We start from the raw sequence: 25,637 nt of genomic DNA, 5'->3' as shown, positions 1-25,637 counted from the left end.
CAAACGGATAGTCCATTAAGTGGGTTAATGGCTCTTTATATTCCATAGTAAAAATGAAGTATTAATTCGGGCCATTTACTCACCAACGGATATGGTAATTGCTCTAAATGGGCTGTCAAGTAGGAGGATCCAAGAGGCTGATTCATTTCCAATTTTGATACCTCCACTCTTCACCTCCTCCTTGCGCACGTATCTAGCCCAATATCTGAGTCAATACATTTTAGCCCATTAATCACCACAATTAAAAAGAATAAAAAAGTCTCTCTCCTTTTCAATGTGGGATTAAACATTTTCACTAACTCCTCATCTCCCATATTTACTCCCATATCTTTTCATTTATGTTATTACATTTATTCATTTCATTTATTTAATATTAAAATGCTCCAACATGAATGATTAACAAAATAAACCATTAGATGTAGATTTTAATATATGTATGAGTATGATTGCTGACCCATCAGTCAAACATTATATCATGCAAAAAAAGTCTTTTATATATATTTTTTATTATTAAATGATTGCAATCATTTAATAATAAATAAATAAATAAAAGACTTTTTAAAGAAAGATCTAGCAATATATAAAAGATTCAGAGGCTAATCAAACCAATCAGATAAATTCTCAAATAGTTGGTGTCACGCCCCAAACTTAATAGTGTCCAAAACATAAGAAATAAATCTCGAAGGTACCAGTTGATTTTTCCTTTTTGATACTTCAAACTGTAGAAAATCTTTCTTTTCCTTTCTTTTCCACATATTAAAAAATATATCAATATACTAAAATCTCCACATTACAAGTTAGAGCTCTATAACACATTTACGAACAATAACTAAAAATCATGTGCCTCCACATAATACATTAATATATTACAAAACTCCAATTAGATTACACAAAGTCACAATCTTATCAAGAATAAGGACTTTAATATCAAGTCTAGGCCTACCACACCAAAGGCTAATAAATCTCAAGCGACCAACCTCCAATAGAATTAATTAAGGTCTCATTGAACATAGCAAGATTAAGTCACCAACCATTTATAGCAAAAATCTCCAAATTTAATATATCACTCTAATCATCACCAAAGAAGTAAGCTCCATACCCAAGGTATAACTAATTAATCTAAAAAACTGTTAGAGGGTGGGATGAGCTAAAACCCAGTAAGTAGCATAATTAATAGGAGTGGGGGAAATGCAAGTTTCATGATGATGAGTAATTACAAAGCATGTTTTAATTTGAAAAATTTCCAACTGAATACTGCAAGATTATTTTGAATAATAATATGACAAGAATGATAAATAATAAACGCAAATTTCTCAAAATAATACCATGAAACTATATATTTTAATCTGTCAAATTTCTCAAAATAATACCATGAAACTATATATTTTAATCTGTGAGCACTAACAATATAATTTCCAAAGCCATAAAATTTAACATACAGTAATTTATTACAAATATACCACACCACATAGATTGGTCAGGGGATCCACCTATTCACAACTGGCATGATATTGTCTTCTCTGGTATGTAGACTTTTGGTCTCATGGATAGTAACCTCACCCATACCCTTAAGGTTTTTCTCTCACCCTATGGGCAGTAGAGAGAGCACGTCAAATAGGACATCTCTTGCATGTGGTCTCTTGGCTCCATGGATAGCAACCTCACCCACACACAATCAAGGAATCTCTTCCCCTCATGGGCAGCAGGGAAAAACGCGTCATCCAAAGTGAAAGGGCACTGACCTAGATTTGATTTCGTTGTTAAAAAGATTATGGAAACCAAATCGGGTGATCACGGGGAAATCACACATGGCATGGTGTTAAAACCATATAAAGCTCACAGGTTACATTACTTTGAAACACATAGTTTATATCCAGTTAGTTTCAGAAAAATCTTAAATAATCTAAGTTTTATAAAGTTTGTAAGGTTTTCAACTTCATTCTTGTCAAGAAATTTTCTATCAATTCTTACATAACAAGACAAGATAAGCATCTTTAAATTTTCTAATAAACCATAAAATCCAAGATTTTCTTATTAAAGATTAAATAAAAGATGCTCATTTTTTTATATCAACAAAATTCATGCATTTCCCAAAATGCAATACCAAATATGATGCATTTTTATATATAATCAATTAATCATATATATATTAAGGTTACGACACAATAGTTTTTAGGAAAATATAATTTTCACAGGTACTTTCCAAAAGCGTGTCTAACCTAAAAATAACATTTATGCAACATGTTTATTTTTCAAAAATCTCATTAAAAAATTACTTACCTCGCAACCGCAAAAGCCTAATTCTCCAAGCTCCAAGGAGATTAGCTAGAACCTAAACAATATCAAATAAACCTATCACAATAAGCATAGAGCTTGAAATTGTATTTAGCTATAATTTAGGAATTGTCATATAAACACTTAATTAGGTAAGCCTAGTATTTAACCTCACAAATAATATTTTTCACTCCCAAAGTTTCTCAACCAATTAATTTACAAGGCATTGACTTCAACTTATTCTCATAAATTATTCAAGTATTATCTCTAACATCAAAACTCCAACACTTAATAAGTAGCTCCCATAAGATTTACATCACATCAACAAAAGACCCATGATATCAAAAATCATAATATTCTTCAAGACAAACAACTTAAATCTTTAATTAGCTCCAAATAATCAATAAAAATTATATTCATCATTTATTTCATATTAAAAAACAAAAACCCTCAAATCTTCGTCACTTAAATAACTACCATTGAAAAAATTATAAACCCACTCATCATATAATTTCACCAACACAAAACTCATACATATAAAAATATGAATACCATTTCCAACACTCATAAATCATATGAGTATCATTATCAAAACTTAGATAAAAATATAACCTCAAGCACAATATAAAACCCACCAAAAAGATTAAAAAATTTTATCAAAAATAAAAGGGATGAAGATGCTTAGAAGTTCCTAAAGATTTTTCAGTGGTCTTGCTGAAAAAATGATGGTAAGATGGTGGTTTCAGTGGAACCCGGTGGGAGAGTGTGGGAAATGAGCTGTGTGTGTGTTTAAGGCTGTGTTTGTTTTGGCTTCAAATGGTTTCCGGAAATCATTTTCCGTAAAATAGGCTGTTTGGGTGCGCAAGGAAAATTGGGTCAAACGGAAAATCATTTCCGTTGACCGAAAATAAGCCTTCTGATTACGGAAAACCAATTCCGTTCCTATTTTACCTTCAATTCACTTCCGGAAAAGAGAGAAAGAGAGAGAGAAAGAAAGACTAGACGCGCAACAGGGAGAAAGAGAGAGAGAAAGGACTCAGACGCGCACCCAGACCGCCGTCGTCGTCCCCTCCACGCGACGGTGAGAGAGACCGATCGCACCCAGACCGATCGCACCCCACCGAAGACCGATCCACCCAGACCGATCGCTCTTCGACGTCGCCTGCGAACCCCGAGCTTCAGTCCGACGATCGCACGCACCAGATCGCACCGGTCTCGTCGATCGCAGCACTGCGCCGATCACACCGTGCCGCTCGATCTGGCCGCTCGATCTCGCCTTCACTCGATCTCGTCGTTTCCCATGACCGATCTCATCGCCCATGACCGATCTCTCCCTTTCCATCCATTTTTGATCACTCGCTCGTCCTCGCTCTCTCAGTTTGACCGAATGTGGATTTGATCGAATGGAGTTTTGTGATTTTTGTTTTTTGAAGTTTATACGTTGAAATTTCTATTATAAAATTTGTTTGGGAACTGAGAAAATGGGTAAGAAAATGTGAGAAAGTGTAGGAAAATAGCATTTTCAGTATGCAACAAAACACATGAAAATATTTTCTAGAAAATTTTTCATAATGCAGCCAAACACTCAGAAAATATTTTCCTTTCCCGAAAATACCATTTCTGCAAAATATCTATTTTCCGGAAAATATTTTACGGCAACCAAACACAGCCTAAGTGAAGAGAAAAGAGAGAAAATGACAGGAAGAAAAGAGATGTCCGGCCAAAAGAGAGAAAAAAGACATTTGTGAGATGAGTGGTGGGGGTTAAATGGGCTACGTGGGCACGCGTGGTCCAAAAATATCTGACTATTGCCTTTTTTTTTATTTTTTTTTTCAAAAAGCTGGGACGTTACAGTTGGTGACTCCCAGGTCCTCTGCGGGCAGCAAAAGCGGCGTCTCCAGTTGCACGCTGACTTTTCTTTTAAGAAACAAACACACGGAAGGAGATTCTAATGCAAAGTTACATTATAATTTCATTCAAAAATCACAATAACTTTAAAAAGAGTTGCACACTGACATGGGTCTGAATTTTCTCAAGACATTTATGAGAACGTATTGTGTATAAATAAAATAGGAGACGTATGGTGCGTATTAACCACAAAAGTAAGTCTAAGCTACATTTGTAGCCTTTTGTTGAATTTGATGATGGTCTTCACAAGTCCAGGGTCGTATAGAGAAGGATGGTTAGCCTTTTGAAGACTAATGTGTTAACTGCTGATCAGGACAGCAGGGTGCAATGTGAATTTCAGCTTATACCTCATTTGGCTAGGGGAGCTATTTTAGAATTTTCTGGAATATTTTGAACCTTCAGTGCTGGCTAACTTGTGATTTTGGCTTACATGCACATTGAAGATTTAGTGAGTTAATTCTCTTTGGTGGGCCTGTAATTCAGAGTATAACCTAAAAGATATGTTGGGAATTAAATAGTGTTTTTACTTAGCATTCATTCTTCCTATTTTATTCATCTATAAGATGCATGTGTAAGGTACATGCTAGCTAGTATAAATATTACAATTAAGGTTAATTAGAATTTATTTATAATTATTTAATAATTGAATTGCTTAGAAATTATATTATTAAATGTTTCAAAATATTCTGATCTATTATCAAATCTATGGTTACCTTCAACATAGCCACCAATTCTTGAGCCCTGTCCCCATCACTTCCTCTCTAAAGCTCTTTATCACTCTAATTAAGTTTCTATCAACACATAATTACTCATGGATCAAAATCCACCAAAAAGCTTAAAGATTACTTATCCAAGTTAATTTTTTAGCATAATATTGTACTGAATTTTAGGGCCTTGGGTAAAAAGAATTGAAACTTGTTGTGCTTGGTGTTGAGCTCTTTGGTAATGCTAGTATTCAATATTTTAAATCAACTCAACTTCTCAAGAACAAACTATAAAAAATAATAATAATAATTTATTCTCACGATTCAGTAAAACATCAAGGCATATTTTTTATAAGTAACACGGAAGTCATATTTTTATTCTTGAATCATGTACACGAAATTTAAACAACAAAAGCAACAATAAAATTCAACAAATCAACTCAAAGATACATAAATAAAAAAGATTTGGAGAGAGCAAACCCAAGAAAGAAAAACTCAACATTATAAAACAAAGAATGTTATCCCCTAAAAATGAATACTCAAATATTAATAAAGAAGAGTCTAAGGTTCAATCTTCGCTTGCACAAAAAATCAATTGGTATTATAACCATATACTCATTCCTAATAGCCTTCAAGATCTCTTTTTCTTTGGTTGTTCTTTAACACCTTTATTCATATTATATATTACATATATATTAGTTATCATTATGAGAAAACATTGCATCAGGAGCTGGCGTAAAACCAGTGTTTTACGCCAGCCAATAGACTCCTGCCACGTGGACTCTCACTTAAATCCCTCTCCACATGGACTCCAAGCAGAGAACGAAGAAAGAAAACCACAGCCTGAAGACAAAAGCTCACGCCATTCACCTCTGCTTCCTTCACGCCGAACCTCCACCACCGCCACACAGATCGCTGGAGCAGAAAGAGCTCTCGCCTTGCCGTCCTTTGCTTGCCCAAACCTCCACTACACCATACACCGAAGCTCACCGCCACAGAGGTCGCTGGAGTTGTGCGTGGAGCTTGGAAACATACCGGAGCCGCCGTGACCACAATCCAAAGGTTTGTTTTTCATGATTTTCCCTTTTCCCCAATTTGGATTTCGAATTATTTTGGTTTTTCTATTTTCTGGGTTTATGGGTTCAGTACAGTTGTGTTTGGGATTTTGGGTTTTGGAATTGGAGTTTAAGGGTTTTGGGCATTGCTAGTTTTGTGCTAATATTGCTCATTACTAATTGCTTAAGGCTTGTTCCTCAAAAAAAGAAGAAGCTTGAGGGTTTTTTTCTTTGAATCTATGAACTGGGATTACTTTCTGTGTTCTGAACTATTAGTCTCTGAATTGATGACCTTGCTCAACTGCCTTCTTTCTTTTTGGTATATGATATATGCGTCTTGTTTCATCAACCGGGTTCTTTTTAATTTTTATTGTTTCTTTTCTTCATTTGTTACCCTTTTTTTACCCCTATGCTCCTCTGTTTTTGTCATGGATTATGAGTGTCTTTAATTACTATTATTATGATAATGATAATGATGGGGATTTTATAGTTAATTCATGTTAATTTCATGGCCATTCAGACATTCAGGGGCCTCTGTGTTGGTTGGTTGGACTTGGGAGTCTAGGCTAGCAATTAACTGTCTTGTAGGGAGCCACTATAGGGTCATGAATGAATTAGAAAGCTAAGTTGACACCATAGGATAGATCAGGTCCAGTGAACTTGGGGTATTGAAGTGCTCCCACAAGGATTTGATAACTATAAGGATCAGGATAAGGCTCATCAGTAGATGGGAAATGTCTGCCTTTCTCAGGCACTGGAGTAATAATTGGTTTGCACATCTGCATGAAAGCAAGTTCTAAGATATCCTCAGCATACTGGTTTGACATAAAAACAGGCTATGTTGGCTAACACCGAGAAAGTGATGAAGAAAACACAAGACCTTGATGGAGAACTCATGTCCCAACTGAGAGATGAACCAGTTGATGCTAGTTAAGGACAAGACGAATGCTGGATATCCCTACCTTTGACAACTTCCAGTACAAGGAGAAATGTTTCTAAAAAATTGATACTATCAACTTGGCTAAACCTCTTAGCCACCAACTGAGCTTTGATACGTTCCAAGGAGCCATCTTGTTTCAATTTTGCTTTGTAAACCCATATACACCCAATGGCATTCATGTCAGGGTGATGTGCCAGGGCCATGAGGTCCAGATTTGCATTTAGGGCAGCAAATTTTTTCATCCATAGCAGCAACCCATCCAGGCTGACATTTGGCAAAGATGATAGATTTTGGTACAATAGGTATATTATGAGTAACCCTTGCTACATGAAAATTAAGGTACGTTGAAGTTGTCATAGTAGGAAGTGTGTCAACTGTTGGTGAGTGACTTGGTATAATATTTGTGGCAGGTGGTGAGAATCCTGAAATAAGGGAGGCATAAGACAATAGTTTTGTTGATTGAGGTTGCCTCCCAATCTGTGAATGTAATTAGCTCCCCATTAATTTTATTATTCCTATATATATTTCTTTCAATTTTTCAATTTGTGTTTCCTTTTTTTTTTTTTTTATTGGATTTGTATTTCTTTCAATTTTGCTTCTTACAGGTGCCGTTCCAACAAGTTTACTTACTGTGGTTTTTTAATTCTCTGCTATCAACTTTAGCCTCTAGGACATAGCTGGTATCATTTATTTGATAGCTATTAAAATATTTTTAGTTTCAAATATAATTTACTCCTACTTGTAATGTCAATTTGCTCTCTATATGTACAAAAGTGCAAATAAGGATGTACTTGGAGCTCTTTTATGTAATAAAGTTTATTAAGTGGAGCTATATGTACCAATGTACTTGGAGCTATTTGATAGTTGTTTTATGTACTTGGAGCTATATGTATCAATGTCAATTTTCTCCTACTGTTAATGATAATTGTAATATTAGCGTAAAATTTTTCAATTAAATTTTAATTTTGTAATAGAACAAGTTTGCCAGATTGGGCAAGTTTAGTATTGTAATAGCACAAATTTTAAATTTATTCTTAATTGTTGCTTATGAATTTTTCTTCTCTTTTGTTTTTTATAGGTCATATTGAAATATAAAATTACTTGAATTAAAAATATAAGTGCGAACAACAAAGAACCTGAAACAATCTCACTTTGTGATATGGTAAATGACTTAGTATATGATGAGCCAAAAATAAACAAAGATCAAAATAATATAGACTTGTCATTGGATTAGTTGGCTTGTATTATTTGGAAATTCATAACTTGTCTATGAATTTAAACAAGTATCCATTTAATTTTGATTCTATAAAAGAATTGTTAAAATGTCTTTTATTTTGCTTGTCTACAATTCTGCATATTCGCATGTATGCATTTCATTCGCAACTAATTGTATTTGTATGAAGACCAATTAATTAGAAACTAAGTACAATTCACATTCACTAACAATTGAAAGTTTATTGCCTAGTACTATTATCTCTTCAAGTACAGCCCAACAAAAACAAATCCATGTATAAGTCCAGGTACAGTCTATGGAAAGCTTAAAGCTTAAAAAAAAGGTCCTAACTTCTACCCTAAAGCGAATCCATGCATGTATCCAAGTGCAGTTGAATGCATGTAAAGTCCAACGGTATACAGGTTGAATGCATGTTCTCCTTCTCCAATTACTCTAATGCACACCACAGCCATTCCCATCTCCAAGCTACTTCGTATGATACTTTGGGATTCGATGCTGACGTTACAAATACTAATACAGGCCAAGCTACTAGAAAGAAACGCAATGAACGTGAGAAAAAATAAATTCAGGCAAAAAAATATATATAGATTAGTTGAAATTGAAACCATTTAACAATATAAAATATTAGTTATTAAAGTAGATATATCTAATTGATACAAATATTATAATTAGGATTAAGTTTTCGCTCATGTAATGAGAAATGATCTCTTGGCAATATGCTCACAAGCATTCTTCTAAGAATACTAACCCATCAAACTTGACAGGTTATCTTCAGACTTGTAAACTGCATGCAACATCCAAAAGTCCACAAAATAATATAAAAAACCTTGGTAAAAAATTTTCTAATATAAGAGATAAAATGATCACAAATTTGCAATAGGATCAGCAGCAGATTCAGGAAGTATAAATGAATGTCTAAAAAACAATGCCTTCAAAAATTCAAAGTAGGCCCATTATTTTGCTGACCATTACCAAATTTAAACTAAGCAATGCGTACAAGATAAGCATGGTTACCACTACAAGATTTTGTACCAAAGCCACTCAAGCCATGGGGCCTGAAATGATATATTGTCTTCAGAATTTTGACTCTCTTTTGGTATTAAGTAAAACAGGACTCATCAGCACCAAAACAAATCTGAATCAATTGGCCTAGTGACTGATACATCTCGCTGAAGCAAACACTATCTGTTGACAAATAATCTAGCTGTAAGCATTAACCATTCATATTGCAAAAGCATGCAAATGATTCCAGCAAAATTTGAAAACCAAACTATTGTAAGATCCTCCAGCAACTTTTTATCGAAGCAAATGTCGAATGGCAGCAACAGCATCAACATTACATACATTTTTTGTCTTCCACTACATTTTTTTGTTCCATCAACTTGAATCAACTCACTCCTTTTCATTGGTGCATTGATTGTTCTCCTTTGAACATGACCAAACCATCTTAAACGTCATTAATTTATATATATATATACACACACACAGGCATGCACTAAAACACAATAATATAATGCAAGTTTAAACAGTTAACCCCTACCAACTCTTGCCGCTTTATTTTAAGATGGTTAACAATGTAACAGTGCGCCCCCCCCCCCCCCCCCCAAAACACCTCTTCTCTTGCTTTTTACATGAACTTATTTAATAAAAATTTGATATTTAATCATTAAAACAAATCAAACTAAATCAACATCAAGAATACCTTGACCATGTTACAAGTTCGACGTATATTAAGTGTTTCAGAAATGTTTAACGCGTAATCTTGTAAAGAAAGGCATTCGGATCAAAGAACTCTACTTGCACAGTAAGCATAAAAATGAGCATGCGGCGCAAAGCAAAGACTCCAAAAGTACTCAGAGAAGAAAGTCCATAAACATAAAAGAAAGGATTCACTTTCATCCACGCATGATAACTTATGAGCTACTCGAGATATCTAAACCATCATGTATACAAAATGCAGTTCAAGAGCGACCAAAAAAAAATCACAGAACCCGCTTAACGTCTGTCATGAAATTACATGTGGGGTTGACCTTGATTAATCCAATAAGGATTCAAAGTCGACCCCCCAAAAGTTTTGGACTAAAGCTTAGTTTTTGTTGCCGTTGTAATTAAGGTTTATTGATTGAAAGGTATGCAAATTATCTATATAAATTAGACAGTTCATACTATCTACATATAGAGAGAGTTTTGAAAATCAATTCGAATTGTTTGTATGTACCTCATTTTCATAACATTCCAATCCGCTTCAGACGAGGCAGTAATCGAGGCCATAGCCTGCCACGTCATCAACCACAACCGTAAGAAACCAAAACACAAACACAAACACAAACAGAGCAAAATTCATGAGGCTCCAAAGAAACCCATGAACCCAGAAAAACCCATCAATAATTCGAAATCCAATTCCAATTCCAGAACCCTTAAACTCCAATTCCAAAACCCAAAATCCCAAACACAATTATACTGAACCCATAAACCCAGAAAACAGAAAAACCAAAATAATTCGAAATCCAAATTGGGGAAAAGGGAAAATCATGAAAAACAAACCTTTGGATCGTGGTCACAGCGGCTCCAGTATGTTTCCAAGCTCCACCCACAGCTCCAGCGACCTCTGTGGCGTTGAGCTTCGGTGTGTGGTGTGGTGGAGGTTTGGGCAAGCAAAGGACGGCACGGCGAGAACTCTTTCTGCTCCGGCGATCTGTGTGGCGGTGGTGGAGGTTCGGCGTGAAGGAAGCAGAGGTGAATGGCGTGAGCTTTTGTCTTCAGACTCTGGTTTTCTTTCTTCGTTGTCTGCTTGGAGTCCGTTTGGAGAGGGATTTAAGCGAAAGTTCACGTGGCAGTATTCTATTGGCTGGCGTAAAACACTGGTTTTACGCCAGCTCCTGATGCAATGTTTTCTCTATCATTATATATCTAGTTTAATTTTAAACTATACTATTTTATACGTGCGTAAACTTACTTCTTTGTTGTGAGCTACCGACTAACATGACCGATGAATCTGCAGCAATAGCATTATCATCAATAATGCTTTGCACTTCATCAACTCTTGATACGGCTTTTCTTTTTGGGATAGATTTATAGGAATTTCTCCGAGTTGAACTATCATCTATATCCTTGGGCTCCATATAATCTTATGCCAGTAGGCTAAAAATGAACAGCAAAATTAGAAAAGGGGAAAAATATTTTTTTTAAAGTAACCAAATATTATGCAGCAATGAGGAAAAACGGAATACACGTGAATGATAATAATTTGAGTGCAAAAATTTAGAAATAAATGACAAAATATATAAAACAACATAAGAGTTTATGATAAAAAAATATGACCAGACAAACAAGATACAATAAAACTGTACTTACCTGTTACTTTGAAGCTTTAACACAAATCAAATACAATCCGAAGATTAACACAACCAACGAACTGTTAAGAAAGAGACAAGAATTTTGTTTTGGAATAAATAAAAAAAAAAGAAGAAGAGAAAAGATGAAAGAGTTTATGACATGCATTTACATGGGTAAGCATCACGCGCCTTTTTTTCCAGCCTTTTTCTTTTCCTTCATTCTTCTCTTTCTCTATCAATTGTCTCATGGCTGAATTTTGTTTTTCTTTCTTGTTTCTTATCTCTAGCCTTATCTCAATCCCTTGGATCCTGTTTTTGTGTTTATCAACAGAGATGAGAGCCCCAAGCTCTCTAACTATTCAAATTAAAATTCTTACTCCCTTGCGTTTGTCTTATGATTTACTCATAGCTGCTGTAGTTGGTAAACCAAACTCCTCCTCTCTAGCGTTCTTCTTCTTCCTCAGACGCGTGTCCATCAACAGAGTATGGTTGACCAAAAAAGCTAACAAAAAGATAAGATCAAATAAAATAGGGGCAAATGACCAAAAGACTCACGCTCTCTAATAGTTCAAATTGAAATTTTTTTTAAGGATAGAAGTGTCTGCACACAAAAAAAAAAAACAAACCCAACTCTCTGTCCTTTGCATGGCTGTAAATTTGTTAAACACGAAATAACCCAGCAAGGTGCTTGACAAAAGCACTGTTCACAATAACCAAGCAATTAAGGAGCCCGACGAAGCACGGTTCACAGGCTAATTTGCGCTTTTTATATAGGTAATAGGAATAGAAATAGAAACAATGACATCGTAGTTCTAACTTTTTGGCCATATTCTAATTCTAGAAACTGCTAAATGATTTTTTTGCATTTCTCTTGGTGTGTTCAGTAGCTCACTCTATACAAATTCCAACTGGTTTGCTTTCGAGGATGACAGAGTTGCCAATGAACGCTCAACTAGCTCACTCGCTTCCCCATTACCCAACACTGAGGTGAACGGTGTAATTAATGGTGGCAGTGATGATAATGCTATTGTTGGTGAAGATGACGACTTGGTTGACACTGCAACACCTTCTCCAGAAGCAGGGACAAAGTCAGAAGGCACTACACATCTTGATAACTCAAGAGAAACGAGACACGCTGAAACTGATAAACAACCTGAATGGTTTGAATGGAGGGAAACTACAGATTCTGGTGACCCGTCTGATGTTCTACCCAATGGTGAGATTCAAGTTGGATTAGAACTTAGCGAGGCAGATGCAGCTGAAGCTTCCTTATCCACGGTGGATTGGAAAAAAATGATGAAACAGTTGCTGGACATTTGCCTGAATCAACAGATGAAGACCCGAGTTCTGATCCTTATGAGAATTTGATTATCGTACCTTATGAAACAATGGCACTTCATAACAAAATTCTGTATTGCAGTCCAGTAATAAAATGACTTTTGCGTGATGAGAGAAAATTATTTAAGACCCTCCAGCCCATCTTTGCAGCCTGCGAGCATGGTTCACGAAATGTGGCACCTAGTAATGACGTTATTCATACAGTGACATTTTTTCCCTTAATTTTTGATGACTTCCCAACAGATAAGTCATACACTAAAATTGGAATTCTATTTTTTCTTGTTTTTAGCCTGAAAAACGGATTGTCTTTGTTTCTACTTCTGTTAGAGGAAGTAATTAAAGGTTTAGCAACTAACATCCAATCTTATGGAGTCCCGCAGCGGAAGATTGATGTCACCCACTTGCATTATATCCACACGTGAACAAGACCAACTCACACATAAAACAAAGATTTACCCTTGCCCTTTACTGGATTGTTCATTATCTTGCATTACATTCGGACGTGAACAAGACTTGATCACACATGAAACAAAGATTTTACCCTTGCTCTTTACTGATTGATGGATCCATTATTTACTAGCAACTAAGTGAAGTTGGACTACAATGAACAAATACGGGTCCAAATCTTCTGTCCCACTTTTCTGCTCCACTTTATACTCTACTAATAAATATTTGCCATGTATTTATCTAATTAATTAAACACTATTATTAATTAATAACTATAGTATTAATAAGTCAATAATGATAGTATTTTATTAATTAGGTGAACATGTGGCAAGTATTTATTGGTGGAGTATAGAGTGGAGTATGAAAAGTGGGATAGAAGATTTGGACTCAACAAATGCAAGCTGAAATACATGAACCAAAGACAATACTACTTGTCGAAATCAGTGGCGACGCCATGTACAACTCAAGGTGTTCACAGGAACACCCTGACCTAAAAAAAAAAAAAAAAAAATTATATAATAAAAAAATTTATATTTGCTCTGTATTAGGAACACCCTCAATCACAAAATTAGGAACACCCTCAAATTATTAAAAAAAAAAATTGTTCTACACTTTTACTTTCAAGCAAAAAAAAAAAAAAAGCCCAAAAAAACAAATTTGAACTAAAACCTGATAAAAAAAAAATTTGTAACAGAGGTAAGCCCACAGCAAGCCCACGGCAAGCCCAAGTGCCCAATAGATTACAAACAAACAGATTATCACAAAAAAAAAAAAAAAAAAAGAGCAGCGTAGCGCCTCATTAAAAAAAAAAAAAAAAAAGACAAACCCATAGATTCTCACTGGAAAAAAAAAAAAAAAAAAAAAAAAAACCGAAATCACTATCTAACCCTAACCTAAAGACAGATAGAGGTCACAGAGCATTGAGCAATGCCGCTTGTTGAGGCTCATCCAAGCCAAGTAGCCAACGCCACTTGTCGTCGCTTATCGGATCGAAGGACGGAGATCACCAGTGTCAAATCGGTAGATCACTCGCTCGCCGGCTCATCCACTCCTGCCCAGTCCAGTTTAGGCCTCCCACCTCCCTACTCACTGCTCGGTTGCTGCTGCTGCTCCGGTGCTCCCTACGACAGTCCGACCCTCCCTCAAGGTATTTCATTTTTTTTCTAAGCTAACTTCTCTCAGTCTCTCTCTTTCTCTCTCTCACTCTCTCTCAGTCTCTCACTCTCTCTCTGACTCTTACTCTCTCTCTGACTCTCTCTCTCTCTCTCTCTCTCTGAACTGAAAAGTCTGAAATGAAAATTATGAAATGACTCTCACTCTCCCTCTTTATTCTTCAATAAGACCAACTCAGTAACTCTCTCTCTCTTTTGATTGGCCAAACTGTAGTCTTTAGCTTTATTAAATTTTGTTTGTTTTTGACTTTTTGAAAATTGAATTTGGCTTTATCAGTTTATTATCTGTTGGTGTTGGTGTAGGTGTTGGCGTGTGTAGTGTGTTGGTGTTGGAGAAATATTAATTGTCTTTTAGTGTAATGCGTGATTGTGAAATTTTTTGATTGGCAAGGGGCATCATGAGGCGAGCTTTAATTATTGTGCTACACATGGGATGTGTAAATAATGTGCACATCAGTGGCTCTTTTAGTGCTTTTAGTGTAATGTGCACATGAGGCTAAACAATATAACAAATTAAAGCAGTATAATTAATGACAAACAAATTAAAACAATATAGTTTATTGTTAGGCTAAACAACAATAATTAAAGCAGTATAATAATTAATAAACCAATACATTATAAAAGACAAACAAATTAAATTATGTTAGACTAAACAACAATTAATAATTTTATAATTAATGAAACAACAATATAACAAATTATAGTTTATAAAAGACAAACAAATTAATGAAACAACTAAACAATGTTACAACAATAATTAATAATTTTATTAATATTTCAAATAAACTTATAGTTTATTGTTTATTCTTTTGCTAGAATTATGGACATATATTTGATAAGAAAACTAAGTATCCAAGATTCATCTCTTGTGCAAGATTCATCTTGTGTTTTTTAATTGTTGTTGTTGTCAATATATAAAATTTTCCTTTTATTAGATTGTGTAATTTATGCTTGTTAAGGAATACCCTGAAAAAAATTTCTGGAGTCGCCACTGGTCGAAATAACAATATTACAAGCAGCTGAGTCATTGTTGCACAACCAACTCAAACCAGAGCGAAATCTTCTAAATCAATTGCGGTACCTCAATCAGCTTTCAGGATCCAAGCCTCCATGCAAAATAGATACTGGGATCGTTAGTCTTCAACACAACATCCTTTTTAACATACAGTTCTTGATGTTTCTATAAACTCCCTTTTCTATACCAAATATCCTCCCTTTATCGATTGAGAGGTTTCTACCTCTGTCAAGAGTCTTCTATTGCATGTGGCATGTAGCATGTGATGCCATGTTCTATTTCCCCCCTCTCTTTTACCATTTTATTTCCCCAATACTAACTAGTTCAATATCATTTTTCTTTTATCCATTTATCTTCCTTTATTTTTGCTCTTCTTATTCCCATTAGCTTATTATCAATTTGTCATTTTCTCTTCCATTTTATGCATAGTTTTCCCACAAATAAAATGTTATATTTTTGTAAATTTTTTATTTTTCTTGCACCTCCACTTTAAGTTGATTAATTTTGTATTCTTTGGGACTCTACTTTGAGTTGATGTGATTTTGTTTTGTATTTTTAAGTTACCTTTTTCATTCATTTTTTTATTTTATTTTATAGATGTCATCCTATTGCATTATAAAATATGATATATAAGATTATAATTTGGTTTTTATTACTAACTATATCTTTCTTCTCATCTTATTTTCTATAAATTTATTATTCTCTCTCACATTCTCCCATTAAAAAGAGACTATTCTCTCTTTCTCTCTTATTTTTTTTAATTTTTTTTGCAACTCTACTTTAAGTTGATGAATCATTATATTTTTTAAAACTCTGTTTTGGGTTAATACATTTTAGTATTGTATTTTTGAGTTTCCCATAACAAGTTCTCTCTCTCTCTCTCTCTCTCTCTCTCTCTCTCTCCACAAAAAAAAAAAAAATAAAAAAAAAAAAAAAAAAAAGGAAGTAATCTCTCTTCCTCTTATAGTCTTGATTTGATTTTTATTTGAGTTAATATGTAATTATTTTGGAAGTGAGATTTTGAATTTATATAACAAATTTTTTTTTGACTATGCATTTAAATGTGTCTATCAATTATTTGAATAATATTAAGTGCAATTTTGTTATGACTTTTTTATCATGATAATCTCCTTTAAGAAAATGAACAATTTGAATGATTTATTTAAAACTTAAAAAGTTTAGCTACATAGAAAAAAGCATAGTGCACTATAACTTAATTTTAAAGAATATGGATCACATCATTAAAGAATAATATTAATCAAATACACCAAAAATAATAGAATTATATATTGGTAAAAATTAAAAAAATATAATAATTTTAGAAATTGTTTAAATTTTAGAGAGAACAGCCTTCAACAAATTTTAGAGTACAAATGATACACAATTACAAAATAAATATAAGGAAAGGCTATCAATTAAACCAAACATGGAAAAATACTAAAATAAACATGAAAAAAAAAATAAACATAAATAATTAACCTAAAAAGAGTCAAACAGAATCAAATAACATGTGAAAAATAACTAAGGACATGTTTGGTAGGCCATATTTAATAACCCTAACAATAAATATGATCAACTACATTATGGTTAGATTAACATATATCATATAAATACAATAATAATCAAACAAAGCACGTGTGAACGATAACATCAAATAAATAAACATGTTAATATGATATAAGGATGAAATAAAGACACAATAACCAACAAAACCAGATTATAATCAACTCATAGTCAGATTAATAAACATAAAACGAGTTAAAATCAACAAACAAATTAAACATAACAACTAGAGAAACTATATCAAGAATTCATGTGAATCATATTAATCAAATGAGGAGTTCATGGAAAGAACACTCACCTTGCTTAGAATCACGAGTTTGAGGTTTTTAACCGACTCCTTAGCAGTCAGCACCTACAACACAGAATTAGATTAAGAGAACAAAGATAATTAAAAGAAAACAATAGAACTTAGTAATCACAACTCAATAACTAAGGGCATGTTTTTAGGCTCCATCCCTATCACAGACCTTTATCCTTTATATTTGTTTGGAGAAAAAAAAAATACACATGTTAATCCTTTTTTTTAAACCTTTTTCATCCTAATAAAACACCTACATTTCGAAAAAATGCAAACAAAACCACCTCTCACCTAAACCCCCTTATCTCTTACGTTTATGACATGGAAAAAAAAAAAAAAAAAAAAAGCTCCTACACACGCAAAAAGACCTGCTGTGAGGCTAGTATATATATAAACCACTTCATGTAAACAGGATATATGTGATTTCAAAATTCATAAAATTGGTATCACGAAGGAAACCGATACAAACAAATGTAATCAAAATCTTAAAGACCAAGAGTCTTTTGTAACTTAACTAACACGTTCTAATATTTCTAATGAAGATATCTATGATTCAAATCTCCCCACCCTAACTATCAAATTATTAAAAAGAATTATTAAAGAATCTTCTCAAAAAAAAATATTAAAAAGAAAAAAAAAATCTCAAAGTACACTATAAAATGTGTTGGTGCAAATACAATGATAATAGAAATAACACAAAGAGAAACTGAAAATACTTCTGAATATTATTAACGTAAAGAGAAATTACACAACACTATTTGGACTGAGGCGTGGCACTCGCTCTCTTTAAGGAGATTCAAGTCCTTGGTTGGCTAAACTTCGTAACCAGTGCAGACCTTCTCTGACTTATCTCCCCCAGGATACAACAGCCCAACAAGCTCTTCACCTCCCCCTTGCGCACGTATCTAGCCCAATATCTGAGTCAATACATTTTAGCCCATTAATCACCACAATTAAAAAGAATAAAATAGTCTCTCTCATTTTCAATGTGGGATTAAACATTTTCACTAACTCCTCATCTTCTATATTCACTCTCACATCTTTACATATACGTTATTACATTTATTCATTTTATTTATTTAATATTAAAAATGCTCCAACAATCCCCCACTCATTTTAATATTAAATTTTTAGTAAAAGAGAAATTACCAGGCAAAGACAGGTCACTATGCATCATGAAGGTGTGCTCTGCATTGAACCTTCACTTAGTAAAACAGCGATCTCAACTCCAGAGTCGTAGTGGTCTCCAACTTGAACTAGGACTCCTTTAGGGAAATTAAGTGTCACTGCTTACACATAATAACCCAGGTGTTGACATGAGCTTTTATAGCTAGCACTTTACGGCTATGTGCTGATCCCGGTTTCATGAGTGTATTTGAGACTAAGTTCAAATCTCATAGGAAGCAGCCCCACCCCCACACTCACATAGGTGAAATTTTGTCAAGGGTGCTCCTGTAATTCTGACACCCCACTCATACGAGCTACAAATTTCATTAAGAGTTTTTTAACTCATCCTCTCCACATTACAGGATAAATGCACTTACATCATAGGGATGAACAATTATAAAATTATTTACAAAATAAATAATTAAGAAAAATAAATTGTGCATTTCTTACGACCATCATATGATTCGTTTTTCCCATTGAACCCAATTCTCAGGATCTTTGGTCCTCGGGTTGGGTATCCTCAAACATGGCTCATGATTCTATGGACTTTAGTCTCATCCCCCTCGATGTATTCCAGACTCTATCTTTTGCCAAGGCCTTGGTAAATGGATCTGCAAGATTATCATTAGATTTAATATAATCCACAGTTATGATGCCACCACTCAAATAAGATCGCACGGTACTGTGCTTTCTTCTTATAGGTCTGGATTTACCGTTGTAGTAATGGTTTTTAACTCTACCAATTGCAGCAGTGCTATCACAATGAATTAATATAGGTGGAATTGGCTTTTCCCAAAGTGGAATTTCATATAACAAATCTCTAAGTCAATTTGCCTCTTCACTAGCTGAAGCTAATGCTATTAATTCAACTTCCATTGTTGAATTAGCAATTATTGTTTGCTTTTTGGATTTCCAACAAATAGCACCACTTCCTAAAGTAAAAATATAACCAGTGGTAGAGAGAGAATCACCTGACAAAATATTCCAATCGGCATCACTAAAACCTTCAATCACAGCAGGGTACTTTTTATAAAATAAGCCATAGTTTTTGGTACCAATTAAATATCTCATAACTCGCTCAATAGCTAGCCAATGATCTTTACTAGGCTTGCTAGTAAATCTGCTAAGCACTCCTACTGCATATGCAATGTCAGGTCTAGTACAATCAGTAGCAAAACGCAAACTACCAATGATACTAGCATAATCCTTTTGATTAAAAATCTCATCGTCATTATTCACAGGAAATAAATGAACACTAAAATCAAATGGAGTAGCTACACTTTTGTGATCATGAAAATTATATTTTCTCAATATTCTCTCAACATAATGTGATTGATCAAGATATATTCCATCACTGCTTTTGTAATTTTCATGCCCAAAATAAAATTAGCCTCACCAAGATCTTTCATATCAAAATGGCTTTTAAGCATATTTTTTGTTTCATTTATAACATGCATATTTGAGGCAAAAATCAACATATCATCCACATAGAGGCTAATAATAACATGTAAATTATTCCATGATTTAGAATATATACATTTATCACATTCATTTGATTTATAACCATTCTCAATCATGCAAGAATCAAACTTTTCATGCCACTGCTTAGGTGCTTGTTTTTAGCCATATAGGGATTTAGTTAGCTTACATATCTTGCTTTCTTGTCTAGGCTCTACAAAGCTTTCGAGTTGATCTATATAAATCTCTTCCTCTAGGTCCCCATTTAGAAAAGCAGTTTTTACATCCATTTGATGAATTTTCAAATCAAAAATTGCAGCAATAGCAATTAACAATCTAATAGATGTAATTCTTGTTACCGGAGAAAAAGTATCAAAGAAATCAAGATCAGCTTTTTGTTTAAAACCTTTTGCAACAAGTCTAGCTTTAAACTTATCTATTGATCCATCCGGTTTCAACTTTTTTCTAAGGACCCATTTACAACCTATGGTCTTACAACCCGGGGGAAGATCTACTAATTTCCAAGTTCTATTAGAAATTAGAGATTCCATCTCATCATTTACAGCCTCTTTCCAAAATATAGCATCAGGTGACGTTAAAGCCTCTTTTAAATTTTGGGGATTTTCCTCAATGTTAAAAACATAATAATCAGGACCAAAATCCTTTTCAACTCTAGCTCTTTTACTCCTTCTAGGTTCCATTTCAAAATTTTCTTGATTTTGTAAATGTGAAGTAGAAGAACTAGGTTGTGACATAATATTTTCTTCACCCCCACTATTTTTCAATTTAAAAGGAAATTTTTCTTCATGAAAAATTGCATCACCAGATTCAAAAATTATTTTGTTTTCAAGATTAAAAAATCTATAGGCTGTACTATTAATTGCATAACCAAGAAAAGCACAGGTAGTAGCTCTAATTCCCAATTTAGGCATTTTAGGGTCAGTAAGCCTTACATAAGCAAGACAACCCCATACTCTCAAATATCCCAAATTTGGCTTATGTCCTTTCCACATCTCAAAAGGTGTGGTGTGTGACTTTTTATGTGGCACCCTATTCAAAACATGACATGCAGTTAAAATAGCTTCACCCCAAAAATGTAAAGGTGCACCAGATTCAATTAACATGGCATTTGTTAACTCAATTAAAGTTCTATTTTTTCTTTCAGCCACACCATTAGAAGCAGGTGAATATGGTGCAGTAGTTTCATGGATAATTCCCAAAGACTGAACAAATGAGTTGAATGCACTTGATTCATACTCACGGCCTCTATCACTTCTTATTCTTTTTATTTTTCTACCGAATTGATTTTCAACTTCTTTTAAAAAATCTTGAAATTTTTCAAAAGCATCACTTTTATTTTTCAACAAATAAATAGTTGTATATTTTGAGAAATCATCAATAAAAGTGATAATATATCTATTTCCTCCACGAGTTAAAATTCCCTCAAATTCACATAAATCAGAGTGAATTAACTCAAGCAATTCGGTATTTCTTACAACATTTTTATGAGGCCTTTTTGTAATCTTAGCTTAACTACAAGTTTCACATTTTTCAAAATCTTTTGACAGTCTTGGAATTAATCCTAAACTACTCATGATTCCCACATATCTACTATTTATATGACACAAACGAGCATGCCAAAAATTAATAGAAGAAAGCATATAAACTGAACTGGTAGATGCTTTATTATTCTCAACATTCAATTTAAACATTCCATCACAAGCATAACCCTTGCCCACAAATAATCCCTTTTTAGTTATTACATAATTATCAGATTCCATAGTTTGCTTGAAACCAGCCTTGTTAAGCAAAAAACTTGACATCAAGTTCTTCCTCATGGACGGAGTGTAAAGAACATCTTTCAATGTTAGCACACATCCAGAAGTGAATTTCAATTCAACCTCACCACTCCCAAGAACCTTGGTTTTGCTAGAGTCACCAAGCATAACAGTTTTTTCTTCCCCAAAAGGAGTGTACAACTTGAACCAATTTTTGTTATAGTAGACGTGCCTATTAGCACCAGAATCTGCCCACCACCCTTCAACATATTGCACCATATTGATGTCTGTAATCATAGCCACTAAAGGCTCTTCAGTTACGTTAGCCTGCGGGACAGATTCACGTTTCCAAAATTTGCAAAATCGAGCAATATGCCCACTCTTGCCACAGACAAAACAGGATCTATTAAATTGATCTTGTGAAGGGGGTCCTTGATTCTTATTGAAATTTTTATTCGGGTTTCCCCTTCCTTGAGGTCTATTATTATTTTTAAAGGCTCTCGTTTTAGGCTTCAATTGATTATTTCTAGGAAAATGATTTTTGGGCATACGATTATTGGTTGAAGTAAGGTTTATCTTAGTGGTGGAATTACCATTGCTCTCTTGTGTCATGAGTGCATCTTATCCTCTAGCCTCCTCCTCCACACGGATGCGTGTGATCAAAGTCTCCAAGGATGTCTCCTTTTGTTTGTGCAGCAAATTCTTTTGGAATTCCCTCCAAGATTGTGGTAGTTTGTCAATTATGCCAGCTACCACCAAATTGTCTCCAATCTTTATGCCTTCGGATCTCAATTTTGCAACGATCATTTGGAAGTCTTGTGCTTGATCCACTACTGATTTTCCATCCACCATTTGGTAATGGAAAAATCTGCTAGCAGCATACTTCTTTGCACCTGCCTCCTCAGTATCATACTTACTTTGTAAAGCTTTCCAAATTTTCTTAGCAGAATTGTAAGTTGTATCATAATAATCATAAAAATGATCGGCAAGACAATTCAATAGATAAGAGTGACAATTATACTCATCTTTCGTATACTTATCTATTTTTTCTTGGTGGAGAATATATTCTTCATCACTCATCTCATCGGTAGGAACTTTTGATGGATTATTGTCAGTGAGGATGCAGAAAACTTTGAGAAGACTCAAGTAAAAGAGTACCTTTCCTTTCCACCTCTTGAAGTGGGCTCCCTTAAAGTGAAAGGGCTTGTTAAGATCTCCCACAGGCTCATTTGGTTTCTCTTGTGTAGGCTCCATGTATTTTGAATCTCCTTAAAATTGTTGGTGCAAATACAATGGTCATAGAAATAACACAAAGAGAAACTGAAAATACTTCTGAATATTATTAACATAAAGAGAAATTATACAACACTATTTGGACTGAGGCACGGCACTTGCTCTCTTTAAGGAAATTCAAGTCCTTGGTTGGCTAAACTTCGTAACCGGTGCAGACCTTCTCTGACTTGTCTCCCCCAGGATACAACAGCCCAACAAGTATTGTATGGCTAGAACAACCTCTGCACAAAGTGTTCAAGCCCAAATCTCCACCAGAAAGAACACCCTTTCTTGCCAAGAATCTCTCTATTTTTTCTTTGTGTATATTGTGATTTTGGTAACTTGGATTAAGTCTGAATGAGTCTATTTATAGGTTTAATGGGCCTCACGAAATTACTACCCAATTTATTCTGTTTAATTAGGTCCATTATTCTGATGTAATGGGTTTTACAAGATTAATTGTTGGATATTAATCTGATGGGCTAAAGTTACACAATTAATGGTCTGATAAGGAGTTTCTGAAGAATGAAAAGGCCCAAACGGATAGTCCATTAAGTGGGTTAATGGCTCTTTATTTTCCATAGTAAAAATGGAGTATTAATTCGGGCCATTTACTCACCAACGGATATGATAATTAATCTGAATGGGCTGTCAAGTAGGAGGATCCAAGAGGCTGATTCATTTCCAATGCTCTTTATTTTCCATAGTAAAAATGGAGTATTAATTCGGGCCATTTACTCACCAACGGATATGATAATTAATCTGAATGGGCTGTCAAGTAGGAGGATCCAAGAGGCTGATTCATTTCCAATGCTCTTTATTTTCCATAGTAAAAATGGAGTATTAATTCGGGCCATTTACTCACCAACGGATATGATAATTAATCTGAATGGGCTGTCAAGTAGGAGGATCCAAGAGGCTGATTCATTTCCAATTTTGATACCTCCACTCTTCACCTCCCCCTTGCGCACGTATCTAGCCTAATATCTGAGTCAATACATTTTAGCCCATTAATCAACACAATTAAAAAGAATAAAATAGTCTCTCTCCTTTTCAATGTGGGATTAAACATTTTCACTAACTCCTCATCTTCCATATTCACTCTCACATCTTTACATTTATGTTATTACATTTATTCATTTTATTTATTTAATATTAAAAATGCTCCAACAAAATGTTTATTTGCTGCAAAGAGAAAGTGTTTATTTGCTCAGTACAATGCTGGCTTCGAGCACCGAGTGCAGAACTACACATACAACTGCCACGAAAACCTAAATTTGTCACTATAAACATTCAAAATGAACTCCCTAATACCTTTTCCCTAAATTCCAAAGTGACTATACAAATGCACAAACTGTTATGTGTTGCATTCAAATAGTTAAAATTCGTGGCATTCTTTATGTTACAACATTTATACAAAAGATAGAAAAGAAAAAAGGTGATGAGTTTCAATGAATTTTAGGCATTTCCATCAGTATTCTTCAATGAATCTATATACATATATAGCTAAAGCTGAGAGAAAATTCAATTAGATTTCAATTAGATTCTTAATTTTGCACCACATATCCTATCTAATTTTTAATTTATATGACAAAGGGTCGTGGGCCCCCTTGGCCCAATTTTCTTTTCTTTTTTTTACTTATTATATTTATCTTTCTTGTTTTGACCTCAACAGCTTCCAAAACCGAAATTTGTCACTAGAAAAGTTTCATATGGTTGACTGTTTGAGTAGGAGGATTCCCTATAATTTTCTTAGGCCACTTTCCCATAAAGATTTTCCTAAAAATGAGCAAGACAAACTAGACCCAAAGTTACACCTGTATGCATCTGCTGTAGGAAGTCTTATGTATCTCATGAATTGTACATGACCAGATATTGCTTTTGCAGTCTGTATGGTTAGTCATTGTCAAAGTAATCTAGGAAAGCTTCATTGGATGGCTATTCAATGGATTTTCAGATATTTGAAGTGAACTAAAGGTAGGAAATTGACATATCATGGCTCTAATGATTTAAAATTATCTGGATTTTCAGATTCTGATTATCAAGGGTGTCCAGATTGTCAAAAAGTCTACCTCGAGTTCTATATTTATGTTATGTGGTGGAGCTATTGCATGGAAAGGTAAGAAACAAGAATGTGTTGCTCAATCTACGATGGAAGCTGAATATATAGCTTTGAATGTTGCAGCAAAAGAAGTTGTTTATTTAAAATAGTTTTTAATAGAGAGTGCGTTCAAAGTTCCATTCCCATTTTGTGTGATTACAATTCTACCATTGCTATCACCAAAGATTCAAAATGCCACTCTCGTGCAAAACATATAGATGGTCGTTACCATTACATACGAGATATGATTAAGAAGAAGAAAGTGGTTGTTCAAAAAGTTTCATCAAAGCAAAATTTGGCTAACCCTTTTACCAAAGGCTTGTCCTCTAGGTTATTTGAAACACATGTATTGGAAATGGGGTTATGTTAGGCCAAGTGGGAGACTGTTAGAATTATGTGGCCCAACATAATATTTTATGATGCCTCTATTATCAACAAATAAATATTCAAAGTCTCTTGTGAAATTATGCAATATTTTTATGATGTAAAATATTGATATGTTGAAGTAGGTCTACTTGATTTAGTAGACTAAGATTATGAATGCATTCATTATAGTCTTTGACTTGACCATATCCATC

At 34.1% G+C, this 25,637-nt stretch overlaps 1 protein-coding gene and 2 long non-coding RNA genes across 18 annotated transcripts in view; 1 reads left to right on the top strand and 2 right to left on the bottom strand.

Moving 5' to 3' along the window:
* The window catches only part of LOC112031121 (receptor-like protein kinase FERONIA), a 70,812-nt gene extending 58,911 nt beyond the window's left edge, over positions 1–11,901 (bottom strand). For 2 of the 13 annotated variants that reach the window (XM_065773145.1, XM_065773149.1), the window contains exons 1-4: positions 11,615–11,898; positions 11,470–11,530; positions 2,281–2,332; positions 1,491–1,742 (exon numbers count right to left, since the gene is read on the bottom strand). Coding sequence is in view for 3 of the 13 variants with exons in the window: in XM_065773142.1 (XP_065629214.1) it covers positions 11,072–11,237 (166 nt within the window). In the remaining 10 variants the exon portion in view is untranslated. Of the gene's footprint in view, positions 1–1,490; positions 2,000–2,280; positions 2,333–10,283; positions 10,390–10,659; positions 10,995–11,071; positions 11,257–11,469; positions 11,531–11,614 lie in introns of those variants that run through there. The other 11 variants (XM_065773146.1, XM_065773142.1, XM_065773143.1 and 8 more) reach the window with 11 other exon arrangements.
* On the top strand, positions 5,590–7,423 carry LOC136067386 (uncharacterized). The gene is made up of 2 exons (XR_010628859.1): positions 5,590–5,948; positions 6,462–7,423. It is a non-coding gene; the product is annotated as an uncharacterized LOC136067386 (long non-coding RNA).
* LOC136061497 (uncharacterized) lies at positions 8,290–9,448 on the bottom strand. 4 transcript variants are annotated; one of them, XR_010628857.1, is made up of 3 exons: positions 9,130–9,448; positions 8,864–8,899; positions 8,290–8,643 (listed from the first exon to the last, which is right to left on the bottom strand). It is a non-coding gene; the product is annotated as an uncharacterized LOC136061497 (long non-coding RNA). The 4 variants fall into 4 exon arrangements; XR_010628855.1 differs by having other exon boundaries at positions 8,290–8,640; XR_010628858.1 differs by lacking the exon at positions 8,864–8,899.
* Positions 11,902–25,637: the final 13,736 nt, after the last annotated feature.

The sequence above is a fragment of the Quercus suber genome, unplaced genomic scaffold, assembly GCF_002906115.3.
Source record: "Quercus suber isolate HL8 unplaced genomic scaffold, Cork oak 2.0 scaffold_70, whole genome shotgun sequence".
Classification (NCBI taxonomy): domain Eukaryota; kingdom Viridiplantae; phylum Streptophyta; class Magnoliopsida; order Fagales; family Fagaceae; genus Quercus; species Quercus suber.
This window is presented reverse-complemented; position numbering and strand designations above follow the sequence as displayed.